This window comes from Marmota monax, unplaced genomic scaffold (assembly GCF_021218885.2).
Source record: "Marmota monax isolate L192 unplaced genomic scaffold, Marmota_monax_Labrador192_F-V1.1 WCK01_AAM20220418_F8-fsc00010, whole genome shotgun sequence".
Classification (NCBI taxonomy): Eukaryota; Metazoa; Chordata; class Mammalia; order Rodentia; family Sciuridae; genus Marmota; species Marmota monax.
Genome location: NW_026692321.1, coordinates 20,478,781 through 20,494,628, shown reverse-complemented (window position 1 = coordinate 20,494,628; position 15,848 = coordinate 20,478,781). Strand labels below are relative to the sequence as shown.

At 43.2% G+C, this 15,848-nt stretch overlaps 1 protein-coding gene across 5 annotated transcripts in view; it reads right to left on the bottom strand.

Moving 5' to 3' along the window:
- The window catches only part of Plb1 (phospholipase B1), a 126,602-nt gene that overhangs the window by 56,069 nt on the left and 54,685 nt on the right, over window positions 1-15,848 (bottom strand). For all 5 annotated transcript variants that reach the window (XR_006851207.2, XM_046441548.2, XM_046441545.2 and 2 more), the window contains 5 exons: window positions 9,968-10,026; window positions 7,885-7,958; window positions 6,373-6,416; window positions 684-792; window positions 383-434 (listed from right to left, as the gene is read on the bottom strand). Coding sequence is in view for 4 of the 5 variants with exons in the window: in XM_046441548.2 (XP_046297504.1) it covers window positions 383-434; window positions 684-792; window positions 6,373-6,416; window positions 7,885-7,958; window positions 9,968-10,026 (338 nt within the window). In the remaining variant the exon portion in view is untranslated. The remainder of the gene's footprint in view (window positions 1-382; window positions 435-683; window positions 793-6,372; window positions 6,417-7,884; window positions 7,959-9,967; window positions 10,027-15,848) is intronic.

Below are 15,848 nucleotides of genomic sequence, written 5' to 3'. Positions count from 1 at the left end.
GGGGCCTGCCCCTTCTTTTGCACCCCTACTCTACCTTACACATAACCCTCTTTATATAGCATATGTCGACTGTTTCCTGGTTTTTGTTCTTCCCCTTGAGCTTCTTCTTGAGGACAGGACTGTGTTCCACTCCTCTGTGCATTCCCAACCTCAGTCCAATTTCCAGCTCATGGTGTTTAATCTGAACAGCTGGCTGACTGACCAAACAAATGAATGGGAAGCCTCTTGTCAGAGGAGCAGAGGTCCAAGCCTAAACCGTGACTGCTAGATTCCCAGCCTGACTCCCATGTACCTCTCACCCCACCCGACCTTCTCTATGTCCATGGGTTTATCCTGCCTACTTCCTGTCCCAAGGAGTCCCTCCCTGACTCCCCAGACTCACTGAGTCATTCTTCATCAGGTCCACCAGCTTCCTGGCCTGTGTCGGTAAATCCCTGTGGGCACACACAGAAGAAAGTGGGATGAGGAGCACAGACTGAGAGAAAAACTTAGCAGAGAGCAGATCAGATACAGAGAAGAACCAGGGGCAGAGGAGAACCAGGGGCTCCAACAGCAAGGGACACTAGGAGAGTCCCGTCCAGCCTCTGACCCCAAATACTCCTTCCCCACCTTCAGCCATAAACCCCCATTGAGGCCAACCCCCTGGGCTCAGCGTTGCCCACCCCCAGGGTGCTCCGGCTCACTCAGCTTTGGCTCCTGCCACCGCCTGGTTTAAGAAAGCCCCGGGAGTGTTTTCCTTCCCCGTGCCAATGGAGAAGCCCTGCAGGGCAGGGTTGAATTCCCGGAGGATGTCTGGAAACATAAGGAAGGGAGAGACATGTTTAGCAAGTACCCCAAAGCAATCATCAAATTCCTATGACGAGTCCCATTGGGTGTTAGGGACAGTCCTCCCTCTTACCCTACTGTTTAGTCAGCATGAGAATAAAATGTGCCCAGCTTAACCACACAGCCCATGGGCAGCACGTAATAGATGCCCAGCAAATTACTGTTTAATGCATGCAAGTCCAGGTTAGGTGCTTTCTCAGGCATTTTTGTCTTTTTTCAAAATATATAAAGCTGTGTTGAGATATAATTCATGACACAAAAGCTGCCAACTTAAAAGGACATAGAGTGTGATCATTTTGAGTATATTCATACAGTCAAGCCACCAACATGACAATTTCAGAACCTTCCCATCTCCACCAAAGAAACCTGTGCCACCAGCAGTCAGTCCCCATTCCCTCCAACCCTCTGGCAACCACTAATTTACTTTGTCCCTAAAGATTTTCTTACTTTGGACATTTCATATTAAGTGAAATCATACACTACAATGTCTTTCGGGGCCGGCACTTTTTACTGAGCATAACGTTTTTAGCGTTCACCCATGTTGTAGCATGCATCAGTACTTCATTCCTTTTTATTGTTAAATAATATTCCAGTGTATGGATATGCCATATTATATTTCTCCATTCTTCAGTTCATGGACATTGGAGTTGTCTCCACTTTTGAGGTATTATGAACAATGCTGCTAAGAAAATTTGTGTACAAATTTTTGTGTAGATTTCTCTTGGATACATACCTAAGAGAGAATTGCTGGCTCACATGGTAACTCTTCTTAACCTTTTGAGGAATTGCCAGGCCTTTACCCTGAAACAACTGTACCATTTTATATTCCCACTAGCAGTGCATGAGGGCTCCTACTTCTCCACATCCTCACCAATACTTGATCTGTCTTTTTATTATGCCTATGCTATGGATATGAAGCAGTATCTCAATGTGTTCTTGATTTGCACCAATGGCTACTGGTGTTCAGCATCTTCTCATGTGCTCATTGATTGTTTGTATGTCCTCTTTGAAGATACGGTATTCACATCCTTAGTCCATTTTTAATTGAGTTATCTTTTTACTATTGGCTTTTAAGAGTTCTTTATAATTTCTAGATATAAGTTTCTCATTTAAACATATGAGAAATATTTCTCTCTTTGGGTTGCCTTTCTTGATGATATCCTTTGAAGAACAATATTTATTTACTTATTTTCCACTTGTTCTTTGGGTAGTTTATCTAAGAAGATTTTGTTTAAATTATAATCATGATGATTTGCTTCTATATTTTCATCCTAGAAGTCATATTAGCTCTTACAGTTAGGTCTATGATCCATTTAAAGTTAAATTTTATATATTGTGGGTGGTAAAACTTCAACTTTTTTCTTAGGTACTTGACTATCCAATTGTCCTGGTACCATTTGTTGAAAAGACTATTCTTTCCCTATTGAATGGTATTGGCCTCCTTTTTGAAAATTAGTTAACCATAAGTATAAGGGTTCATTTCCCACTCTCAGTTCTAGTGGATTGTGCTATAAGTCTATTCTTAGCCAGGGCCACACCATCTTAATTACTGTAGCTTTATAGTTAAGTTTTGAAACTGGGGAGTATGAGTTCTCCAAATTTATTCTTTTCCAAAACTATATTGGATATTCTGAGTCCCTTGAACTTCTACATAAATTTGAAGGTCAGCTAGCCAGTTTCTGCAAAGAAAACACCTGGAATTTTGATAGGGATTATATTGAATATGTAGATTAATTTGGGAAATATAAAAATCAAATCTGATCCATGAACATGGGATGTTTATTTAATTAGGACATTAATTTCATTTAGCAATATTTCATGACCTTAAGACCAAAAGAAATGCACTTCTTCTGTTATATTTATTCCTAAGTAGTTTGTTCTTTTTGATGCTATTGTAAATGGAATTGTTTTATTTCATTTTCAGATTATTAATTAGTATATAGAAATACAATTGATTTCTGTATATATTTTTATCTATAAACTTTCTGAACTCATTTACTAGTTCTAATCTTTCAATCTTGATACTTTTTCTTTCATTTTTCTTGCCTAACTGTCATCACTAGAAATTCCAGTAAAAAGTTGAGTAAAGTGTCTTATTCCTCATCTTATTCCCCAGCAGGCAGCACCATTAAGCATGACATTAGCTGTGGGCTTTTAATCAATGCCCTTTCTGAGATTTGGGAATTCTTTATTCTGTTCCTACTTTATTGACTGTTTTCATCTCAAAAGGGTACTAGACCTTACAAAATGTCTTTTCTGGATCATCATAATTGAAACAATCATATAGTTTTATCCTTTATTCTGTTTACATAGTATATGACATTAATCGATTTTGGTGTTTTTTAACTTTGTACTCTTGGACTTAGAATAAATCCCACTTGATTGTGTGGTATAATTTTTTGGTATATTACAAGACTTGGTTTCCCAGTGTTTTGATGGAATTCACCAGTGAAACCAGAAACGCCTGGCCTTTTTTAATTTTTTTCCGTGTGTATGGAAAGTTTTAAAATCACTAATTCAACCTCTTTATTATTATAAATCTATTCGGCTTTTAATTTTTCTTATTTTATTGAGTTCACGTCAATGGTTTGTTTTTTCCTAGGAATTTGCCCATTTCATCTAAGTTATCTAGTTTATTGGGCTTTACCACAATGGATCTACTCTTCACTTGTCATTTTCCCATCTCCCCAACTTCGTGGAGAACTCCTCAGAGCAGGGTCTGTACATACTCTAGGGCCTCCCAAGCTGCTCATTAAATGTTTGTGAGATAAAATGAAGTTCAGACAGGCTAGGAGAATTGTTTAAAGTCCTATAGCCACTGAAAACAGAATGCTAGGCTAGAACCATGGTGTCTCGGGTCCAATACAGGCACTTTCCCCTGTCCTAGTCTACTAGGAGGTGGGGATGGGACTAACTGTATGGCAGATGGGATATCAGGGCCTCGTGTCATCCAGAAGGATGCTCTTTAGAACCCAGCATTGCTGGTTCTTCTTAACACTTAATACAGGTAGATTGGGCTTATCCTGATGGCTTCAATAGAAAAACTGAAATTACCAGGTCTTAGGGTTTGGATATGAAGATCCCATGTGTAAGACAATGCAAGAATTGTTCAGAGGTGAAGTGGTTAAGTTGTGAGAGTAATAACGTAATCAGTGGATTAATCCCAATGTGAATTAACTGGGTAGTAATTGTAGTTAGGTGGGGAGTGGCTGGAGTTGGTATGCTGCTGTGGGTGGGTGGGGGGGCTTTGAGGTTTACATTTTGTCCCTGGTGAGTGGAACTCTCTCTCTCTCTCTCTCTCTCTGCTTCCTGATTGTTATGACCTGAGCAGCTTTCCTCTTCTACATCTTTTTGCCGTGATGTTCTCCTTCACCTCTGTCCCAGAGCAATGGAATCAGCCATCTCCAGACAGAGACCTCTAAAACTATGAATGCCAAATAAACTTTTCCTCCTCTAAAATTATTCTTGTCAGATCTTTTGGTCACAGCAATGAAAAAGCTGATTAAAACACTAGAGCTATCTGAAAACGGAACTGTTTGTCCTAGAAGGTAGCAGGTTCTACATTACTGGAGGAGTCGAGCACCAGCTATGTAGCTATTCGGCAGGAATGTCATAGAAAGGAATGATACACTGGAAAGGGCAAGAACTTGCTGGTTCATGCAGTTATCTCTGCCAGGAACATTCCATCCTGTTTCCTTACCTGATAGAATCTGGTTCTTAAAGTTCCTTTTCAGAAGAGAGAGTTAGCAGTCTTCTTTTTTATTCCTCCCTAGATTTTGTTCATGGCTATAATTATCAGTACGTGGATAATCGTGTCTCTCTTTAGGGAGTAATGCCAACGTTAGTGATGTCATCAGAACATTGTTCTCCTATTTTTTGAGCACCCAGCAGTAGAGTATATTGGAGTATATGCCAATATACTTGAACAGGGGCTTGGGAAGAGGTTCTTTTTTGAGCTTACAATCTCATAAATTTCTCACGCATTTCACTGTAGTTATTTCTCCCAAGAATAATTCAGCCCCTACAATCAAATTATCTTTGCATGTCTAACAAAAAGAAGTCGGAATAGTCACCATTCCTTGGGTTAAGTGTATCAGAGGGTGGGATCCACCTGAGGGTTGATGTTGCCTTAATCCTTTGTAAATCACTTTGGCAAAAGATCTTAAACTAGATGATTTCCAATCATCTTGTCTACAATAACAGCCTGGGAATGAGAAAGTCCAGCAAACTGTTGTATATGCTAGGCTATGTCATACCCAAGTTAATCATGCTCACAAAAGCATCCCAAACTATTGCCTAGCAGTAGGGCAGTTTATTTATAGCTCTTGCGTGTAGACTAGAAATCAAGAGGACAGGGAGTACTGGGGCATAGAACTGTACCTATTTAAATTCAATATGATATGCCAATAACCCAACCAGATAACAAATGTAAAGTCTGATCAGTTCTGCCTAAGTGAAGATTAGCATCCCTGTCGTCAAAGTCTCAGCAACTTAAAATGTGGCTCATGCTACTCAGAAAGCTGAGGCAGGAGTACCACAAGTTCAAGGCCAGCCTGAGCAACTTCTCAAGACACTGTCTCAAAATGGGGGGCGGGGGAAGGACTGGGGATATGGCTCAGTGGTAGAATGCCCCTGGGTTCAATTCCCAGTGCCATTAATAAATACACACACACACACACACACACACTTTTTAAAAGGGGAAGGCAGTTCTAGGGTGTAGCTCAGTGGTAGAGCACTTGTCTAGCACATGCAAAGCCTTGGGTTCAATCCCTAGTACAACAAAAATAATTTAAATAATTTCTTAGCTCCTAAAGATATATTACAAAGAAATATCTAGGAGAAAAGTTAATGTGAATTAGACCAATTAATTCCCTCTTAGGCAAACTTATTAGCCAGAAGACTTTGAAGGGAAATAACTCAACATTAACATTCACTGCAGGTGTACTTTAAGAAAGCACTGCGATGTGTATGTACCAAAGAAAATCAAAAGATGAATAAGACCTGCCAGAGAATGCAGCCAGGCTTAAAAAAAAAAAAAAAAAATCATTCCAAGCAGGTTGTTGTTGAAGTAATCAAGAAAGATGTTAAGCTCCAAACACGGCTGTGTTTGCACAGTCTGAACAAAGAAGCTTTATCTTTCGTTGCGGTTCATAAAGCGACACACAGAATCTCAACAGGCAGCCCATGCTTCTCTCTGGGCCTCTAGGATGTTCTGCTCAGAATGACAGGCAAAGTAGAGAGGATTCCCACCCTTTTCTTCATTTTTTTAATAATCTGCACTAAGATTTGGTCTGAGCTCTTTTTCCCTCTCGTACTCCTCCTTGAACAAAGGAAATTCTCCTCCCTCTCTTACCCTTCTTCTTTAAAAACCCCAAACTCCAAAGTTTTAATCCCACTCAGAAAGCTGGGTCGCGGTGGCAGCCTTGGGGAAGCAGCGCCCCCTACTGCACGCAGCTGGCTCCCGCCGCCCGTGCTTCGCTCCAGGAGAAGCTGAGGAGGGCGCAGGTCCCCCAGCCTGCCATAAGGCACTCAGGCTGCGCTACTCACTGGCCAAGGTGGTCACGGTACTGATGTTCTGGTCTCCGCCGACACTGGGAACCAAAAAAGAAAACGGAGGTTTAAATGCCAGCGATGCTGACTGCTTCAGACAATCAGAACAGACCTTTCTCCTGAAATACAGCCAGAGGGCGGGCCCTCTCCCCATCGTGTAGGTAAAGGACTGAACAGCAAACCAGAGTACAATGCTTTTCCCTCTCCCACCAACTGTCACATCCACACCAAAAATGGATTTAAGCTGTCATGGTTGCTTTGTTTGCTTTTGAACTTTGAGCTCCGATGACCTGTCTGCAGGGGGCGGGGGTGACTAGGTGGGTTCCCCACACCCTGCTTTACAAAGGTACAGTGGCCATCCTTCTGCCAGCCCTTCCCCAACTAGCCACCACAGCTGCCTGTTACTATTACTAGTAAAAATACAATTTAAACATTTTCCCCTGCTCTTTTTCTTCCTGTTTAAAAGTAATTTTTAAAGGGCACGGTCTAGATGAAAACCATCTCCCAGTCCAGTGCTAAAATTCCAAGAAGACCAAAGGTAGATGGGTTCCTAGGCATGGAAATACATGGCATTATCCAGAATCTCTGCTCTTCTGTTTCCTCTTATTCTGTGGCAAGTACAGCTAGAAGCATCAAAAAGGTTCCCCCCATGTTCAGGGTTTAACTGCACAACATGAAAAGGAAGCCAGGGATTCTGCACTTGGATTAAAGCCAGTGCAGGATGGAGATGCCACATTCCAGGCTGAGGACACACCAAATGTGCCTGAGCCAGCCTTTTATCACACGGTGCGAGTCCTCCTCACCACGGCTTGTGGCAGTGGTTAGACCACAAGTAGAGCAGGATCAGCCTGCCTGAAGTAATATGTGTTGGGAGAATGAGCCAAATAGGGTCAGGAACCATCTTTTTGGTTTCTTTTTCTTTTATCATCTGGCTGTATGATCTTGAACAGGTTGCTTGCCCTCTCTTGAGCCTTGCTTCCTCTGAAGAATGAAGGCCATTTATAATGATCCCATCTACCATTTAGACCTATTTTGTGTCGGGCACTGGGCAGGACACTTAAATTCTCACTAATCCTTGAGCAATAACATTATCCTTGCATCCAAGATGAAGAGACAAGCTCAGAGAGGTTAAGTAACATGTGCCCAAGGTCACATAGAGCTGGGTAGGTGGGGCTCAGATACAACTCAGTTCTCAAAGCCAGGACCCACTCATCACTCAGGCCACTACCTCCTTCTGAGATTACATCACAGAGGGAGAAACAGAATACAGAGAAGCATTTCCAACCCAAACATTTATGTGGTTTCTCCCCCAGCCCCCATTCCCCACTCCTGTTCAGATCTCACCTCCTGTATTAGGGACTATGGGGGTTTGAGGGAGCTGGTAAATACCTTCCTCAAATTAAACCTAGAATTAGTCATGGAAAAGAACTAGGAGGCCCATCCCCTTCTTGAAGCATTGCTTTCTAGAAGGTTCTGTGGTCTTCAGGGCCCTACTGTGCCCTCACTCACCTCCAGGACAGGCCTCGGTACTGAGTTATGACGTCAATGATGTCCCCAGGCTTGGACCCGGCCCCGTTGCCTGCCTGAGAGGGAAGAATGAGGCATGAGTTTCCCTTGGTCCCCCAGCTGCCCGCCTCCTCATTCTCATCCCAGCCACCACTGCCTGGATGCTCTCTGCAGTCCAGATCTAGATGGTGCCACATCTGCAGGCACTTCCTGCCTCTTCAGAAAGGCTCCCCTGGGGAGAGCCTGGCACTGTGCACATCCTGAGAAAGGCTGCCTGGGCCAGGACCAAGGGCAAGCAGCAAGCCCAGGGCTCAAAACAAGCCATGGCATGTATTCCTTAGTGGGCCTATTTCAGGGTCCTATGTTCCTCGGTTTTTAAAGTCGTGAAATACATCCTAAAAGGAAACACACCATAATCCTTTCACATCCTTATGTTTCATACATGTACAGTTTTAAAAATAGCAATATGATGAAATCCCATGTTTCTTAATCCAGCTGAACTAAAAGTAGGGCTTTTTAAAACCCTACAGTGTGAACCCCTCTCCAGGTGCATGTCCGTCACCTGAAGCATGCTGTTCCTGAGCAGAGTCATTCTAAAGGGCATGTTGAGGATGCTCCCAGGGTTTGCTCCCCAATCTTCTGTACCCAATTCTTATGCTACCTGCTTGGTATGTCACACTCAAGATGCTGCCTCCCCAGGTAGTCCTGAGCAGATATGGGATTTTTTTTCCCCTGGTACTAGAGATTGAATCCAGGGACACTTAACCACTGAGCCACATACCCAGCCCTTTTTATTATTATATTTTTTTCTACTTTGAGACAGGGTCTTGAAAAGTTGCTTAGGGCCTTACTAATTTGCTGAGGCTGGTCTTGAACTTGTAGTCCTCCTGTTTCAGCCTCCCAGGTTACTGGGATTACAGATATGTGCCACTGTGCCTGACATTACAGATATGTGTCACTGTGCCTGGCATTACAGATATGTGTCACTGTGCCTGGCAAGCCATAGGATTCTTGATGGCTCCTTTTCCTAAGAGCATCTTTCAGGAGCCCAGGGGGTTAGATGGAGGGAACATCAGGCCCCACTGAGCAGGATGTGGCTGGGATGAGCAGTGTGTGAAGGTGCCTCTGTGCAGCTACAGTGGGGCCTTGGGGGTAAGGAGTTGCAGAGGGCCATGGAGGAGGCTGCCACAATACAAGGGTAGGATCCTGGACTTAGATCCCTGAGTTCTGGCCTGGGCACAAGTTGGGTGGCCTTTGGCACTCACTACACCTTCATTATTGGCTGAATGTAAGGAAAGTCAGACTTCTTGTTGTGGGTATACTGAGGAAGCTAATGTCATTGTGAACAGGCACAGACAGGAAAGGTGTCATCCAGTCCTGGGGAGAGTCTGCACTCTACTAACCCCTCAGGGAAGAGCAGCTGGGTTCTGGATGGGTGCTTATGTCTGGAGACATCTGGGAACCCCAGATCCAGGCTCTCTAAGGGCCTGATTCTGTTCTCTGTGGATTGCTTTTTGTGATGTCTAGGGTAGACCATGGGGCAGCTGCAGAGATGGGCTTGGTTATCTTTGGAACATGCACCTCTTCCACTGACTCCTGTTTCTCACCCCTGTACCTTCCTGCCCCCATTAGCACTTGTCCCCGTCCCAGGGCCTCCTCACCCCTGCCTCAGCACCTTCCCTCAGCTTTCCTATATGGACAAATCAAACCACTGCGTCTGAAGACATTCTACACCATGGCCAGGAGACCTAGTCCAATGCTCCTACCACTGATGGGCTGTGTGACTTGGGGTGGCCACTTCTGCCACCCAAACTCTCTCAAAGGTCCTTCCACTTCCTGTTTTCCCATTCACTCCAGTATGAGGGGAGGGGGAGTGATGAGGTCAGAGTAGAGATGGGAAAACATGGTGGGCCAGGAACGCTGGATGCTGGGGTGGGCAGATAGAATGGGGAAGGCCCGGAGATGAGGCCTGGACCATCTTTAAGAGCCAGGAGTGAAATTTCCTCTCTCCATTTCCTCCTCCACATTCTCAAATCCATCAAAACCTCCCTTCCCACCCTTCCCTTCTAAAATCAGAGTAACTTACCGTGAGAGAGTCACCTATGGCTCCAATGACCTTGATGTCAGCCGCCTTCAGCCTGTGAACTAAGGATACAAGCTGGAGTGAATGGCACGTAGGAGTTCCAGGAAATCTCTGGACCTCTCTCCCCTGAAAACCAGTGAACATCTTCCAGGAAAATGGAGAGAAAGTGAGTTTATAGGAACACGCCTTGGACAAAAGATCTGAGAATCCCATCCTGCCGATGGGATAGTACTAAACTAAACTGTTTTATATTGGATTTTATTTTAGGGTTAAGCAATAGCAGCCAGGAGCCCAAGTGTGGGTCTCCTCCTTGGGGCAGAGGTAGGAGCTCTAAAAGGGGATCTTCTGCTTTGTGGGTCACACAGATGCTACAAGGCTATTTGTGAGTAAAGAAGGAATTGTAGTGGAGATGGAATCCATATTTAATCTATTCCAGGCTTTGATATGATTTGGGATAAAACGTTACATCATCCTATGAAAGAGCAACCAAATTTCTCTGGAGTGAAAAGGGAAGTACTTTTACCACTGAGTTTTTTATTTTTAATTGAGGTAAAAGTCACCAAACATAACCTATTTCAAGGTTAACAATCATAATGTACAACCAGCAGCACTATTTGGTTCCAGAATATTTGATTACCCCAAAGGAAGACCCTGTACCCATCAATAAATCACTTCCCATCTTCCCTCCCTGCAGACCTTAGCAACTAGTAATCTGCTTTTATCTCTCTATGAATTTACTTATGTTTAGGATAAATAGGTTACACAATATGTGGCCTTTTGTGTCTGGCTTCTTCTACTTTGCATAATGATTTCGAGGTTCAACTATATGATTGGATACATCAATATGCCAGATATTTCATAGCAGAGTAGTATTACACTGAATGGACATACCACTTTTCTTTACCCATGGATGCATCCATGGGCATTTGTGCTGCCATACACATCTATGTGCAAAGATTTATTTGAAAACTACTTTCAATTATTTTGGCTATTTACCCTGAGAGTAGAATTGGTGAATCATGTGATAATACTATGCTTAACCTTTTGGGGAAGAAGTACTAAACTGTTTTATATCGGATTTTATAATTTAAATGTTTTAAAAAATTTCTTAGTTTTTTAAGAATCTCTTGCATTTTATCACATACTGTCATGTAGCTATTGACTCCAGCAACAAGCTTGCTGGGCACCAGGGCAGCAGCTGCTGCTCTAAGGACAACACAGTGACCAGAAATGGAGATGGCTCTCCCTTAGCTCACAGGCTATGGAGAGTGTGGGGGCATCCCTACTTATGAAAATTATAGCTTGATAAGCACTGTAGGAGGTGCAAATTGTTAAGAAGGTCCAGAGCTGGAGGGATGGGCTCCCCAGGGGCATGGCAGGGGAGGATGTCAGAGCAGACTTCATAGAGAAGGCATCACATGAATTAGGCCCCAGGGAATGGTGGGATGAGTCTGAGGGAGGGCAAGGTGTTTGGGATGGAAGGGTAGAGGGGCTACAGTAGAGTAAAATGTATGTATCTAAAGCACAGCTAGTGGTACAATTTGGTTTAAGGACTTGTGAGACTAACACAAAATAACACTGGAAAGGTAGCCTAGGGATAGGGGTCTTTCATTCTTGGCTAACAAGTCAGGAGATGAAGATGAGTGTTGCTGTGTATGTGTTTATGAACATACATGCATCTACCCTATGGGTATCTATCCCTTTTGCCTAACACACACAAGTCAACATGATTCCAAGCACATTTTGGGAACCACACCTAGAATTCCTCATGCCATATATATAGCTCTGTCCCTTCAGTCATAAACTTTCCTCCCTCTCCCCCCAAATACCTTACTCCCAAGGTCACTCTGACTTTGCCATGGCTTCATCTTTGCTCTCACACATGCGATCTGTTATCTCTGGTGGTACAATGTCGCTGCAGTAAGTTGTGAGAATAGTTCTCCTGCTTCAGAAGAAGCTAATATAGTGTTCGCTCCAGGGACTGGCCCACCCTGGAACCAGAAGCCTATCATTTAAGTGGCCCATTGCTTGATGAATAAACTGGAGCTGTCTTCAGGAGGCCTCCTGGGCAGCTTTCTCTGCTGCAGTGAATCACGGGCAATCCTTTTGGCATAGCTGGACTACAGTCAACCCGTAGCACCCCTCAACACCCAAATCATAGTTGAGTAATGATATCTGCATAGCAGGCTGTTCGGCATTCAGAGGAAAGGATGCTCAGAAGCACCTTCAGGTCTTGTCTCCTCGCATGAGAAGCCTTGGCCGTGCTGTCTGTACAGGAGGAAGTGCCATGCCCGTGAGCATTTGCTCTCATGGGAAAAGTCCCTGCTACTTCCTATGATAGGACACAAACTGACACGCCCAAAGTTCTGAATATATGCATACAAAATATTCAGATTAGCAGTCCTGATACTTGCGTCAGTCACCCGATGAGCTTGTTAAAACACAGGCAGCCGGGTCCCCCTCAGAATTTCTGATTTGGAAGATCTGGGGTGAGTCCAAGAATTTGCAAGTCGAACAAATTCCCAGGTACTGCTGAGGCTGCCAGTCCTATCTGGGACCACACTTTGAGAACTAATGGTAGAGACGCTCTTTATTTTTGAAGCTGTTGACAGTGGCTTATCTTTGATGTACATGAAAAGGCCAGGGCCATTCCTGCCATGTCTATGTACAAATTGGTTCTTACACAACTGCAGCCATAGTGTAAAGCCGGAGGGTGGGTTCACTGAGTGACCTCCTTCTGAGTCCTCCCTCCTCCTGGTCACCATGCCTTGAATACACACACACACACACACACACACACACTTCTACATGATTATAGCTGATACCTCCCAGCCTTCCACAGCTACACTATGTGGTTAGAAGAACAATATACAATCACAAAGGCAGCTGCACATGTTAGCACACATCTACAGGGCTAAGCTGGAGACCTTGAAAATGACCTTTTCTCAAAGGAGTCAGGCTGTGGGTCAAAAAGGCAGCCAAATGGAAAATAAGCCCCTTCCCCCTCAACCTGAGATGGATTATTTTAGCTCCTAGTGATGACAGTGAATCACTACATTCTTACTGCCACAATAGAATGAATTCTCTGAACATGAGCTGGTATGCAAAGGGTAGGGGAAATCTTTGGAGGCTAGTAAAATATGGACGAGATAGACAGATTTGCTTCAAAAAGCTTTGTTATTATGATTTGCTAAAAAGGTGGCCGAAATTGGCCATTCCTTTCTCTAAATTTGTCCATTTCTCTCTCTCTCTCTCTCTCTCTCTCTCTCTCTCTCTGTGTGTGTGTGTGTGTGTGTGTGTGTGTAGAAAAAGAGAGACAAATTGTTTCAGGGCTGGGGGGGAGTTGGTTTCCACTTGATCACTTGGAAGGATTCTCAGCAAGAGATAATAAATCAGTGGAATCAGCCTGGGTGGGAGGAGGTGACTTATCTGGGATTTTATTGTTAGGATGGACTCCAGAGCATTTCATTGGTTTAATTTTCTGTAGACCTTGGTTGGAGATTTATAATGTCATCATATACGACAAAGGCATGGCTTGAATACAGCAAAGTGCTTTAGAAATTGCTCTCCTTGGAAAAAGAACCATTTAGAGATAAGATTAAATTTGTGTGGACTGATTAGCTAAACATTATCTGGAACAAACTGTCCATTACCTTGAAAGAAGTTGATAAACATATGATTAACTCATCGAGATTTCTAGAGAGAGAGCCTCTTATCAGAAGGCCCTCTGAGCTCTGATGAAGTATTAGGAAGAGCGGGGAAACTTCCACAGAGTAAGGAATGGGGAAGACAGTCTCTAGTACATGGAAAGCTGTCCCCAGGAACAGGGCTGGGCACTGGTGTTTTGTCTTGTGGACCCCAGCAACTTAAACCACTGCAGCTATGATCTGAAAAACCAACTCTTAATTGTCAGCTAGGGCTGCCCATCGCATTCACTCTCTGATATTAAGGATTTGTGAAATTACCTCCACAGTGGCAGCAGTTTGCTGGCACAGACTGAAACCTTGTTTCTGCCCTTGGAGTCCTTGGTATGAGTTTATGTGATTATACTTTGCACGGAGCAGAAGCTCAAGAAATGTATTCACAAAGAAATGATACAGGCCCGGGGTGGTAAGTCTGCCAATTAGTCTGGTCTGACCCTTGCACGTTGTATACATGTATTGAAATGCCACACTGTACCCCATAAGTATGTGCAATTACTATGTGCCAATTAAAATATATATATATTAATTTAAAAGAATTAAATTAAAGGCTATGTGGTCTGTGACAGGGATTTTACAGCTCTTAAAGTTTTAAAAGATAACAACTGTGGGGCAAGGAAACATGAATAAATGTATTGGGGGTGAATTTGCAGTTGTTCAATAGGCTGGCTGCACCTGGGGAGGAGCAGACTATTGGCCCTGTGGGGCACCATGACTTCCTGATGACACGCTAGGCCAACTCACAGGAGCCATGAGCAGGTGGTGACCATAGAAACAGCTTCAGGACCTAGTACGTGAACATTACACTGCTGGCTCACAATGGGTTGGGACCACTAGCAATGGCCACCTGGTGCTATAAGTGGGCCTGTTTTAGTTTTTGAAGAGTTTAATGTAGCTAAATGGGTTAAATAAATGATCCTGGAAACTAAAGCAGGAATCAATGGTTTAAAATGAATGAATCTTGCTGGCTTGTCATATTGGTGACAGCAGCATATAATTAGCTTTGGGGACCCCTATTTTCAAAAGCTACAAAATTTTCCCTCTCCATGGACTTAGCAGTTTGACCTCAGATAGCCAGTTCCACTAGATAGCCACCAAACTACATTCCCTCTCGCTCCTCATGGCCATTCTTATTTGCAGGAAGTTTTTTCACTGGGAAAACCTCGAGTCAGCTACTAGACCCACCATATATTTTCTTGGCTATCCTAACCCCATGTGAGAGAGGGCCAGCCAGTAACATAAAATATTGATTCAAGTGTCTACAAAATTGTCAAGCCCTTGAGACAGAGCACTCAGCAAATTGCACATATGCATTAACTGGGAAAGAAAACTTAATAGCATTTATTTTTTATTGACTACCAAATGCCAATTGATTATAAAAAATTACATGTATCAATTCTCTATATCTTATCTTAAAGCCCCACAAATCAATGGATGAGGTTCATCACCCATGAGCTATGAAGCGTGACGAGAATGAGGTACCCAGATTGTCAAAGGCCATAGACTGTGATGACTTGCACTATCCTATTATGAAATATCATTTTGGGTGATATTTAGATCCATGCATCTGTGGATTGAGAGGAACACTAAGAAAGGGGACTGTAAAGAAGGCTTTGAAAACAATTCTGAAGGCAAAATAGTTATGATAGTGCAAAATAATTTTAATGGAAGTCACTTTGGTCTGGTTGATTTTTTTAGATCTTTTCAACTCTGAGAATTGATTTGATGAATTAGAGTAATTCAGAGTCATCCAACAAACATTTATTGGGCTTCTATCACATGCTGAGGCATTGGAGATATCAACATAAGGTAACCAGTTCTTCCAAGACATATATCAGAATTGGCATGACTGCAAACATGGTCTCCAGAAGAGGAAAAGAATTCATTAGAAACATGATAATTATCAAGGGAAAATAATGTGGTGATCCTGTGCCTCCTTATCAATCCTCCCTCGTTGATCACAATAGAACAAGTATGGTTAGTCATAGAAACATGTTTTTCATTATTGTTCAGTTAGCAGTGGTCATTTTTCTGGATAACACTTTCCAGAAAAAAAAATGTTCTAGATGTTCAGAATCTGGAACACTCATGTAGGAGTGCTCCCCCCGGGTAGATGAAGTGAGTGTTATGGTCCCCTGTCACATCAGCTAACTCAGGGAGCCCTAAATCTACCTAGCTGTTTA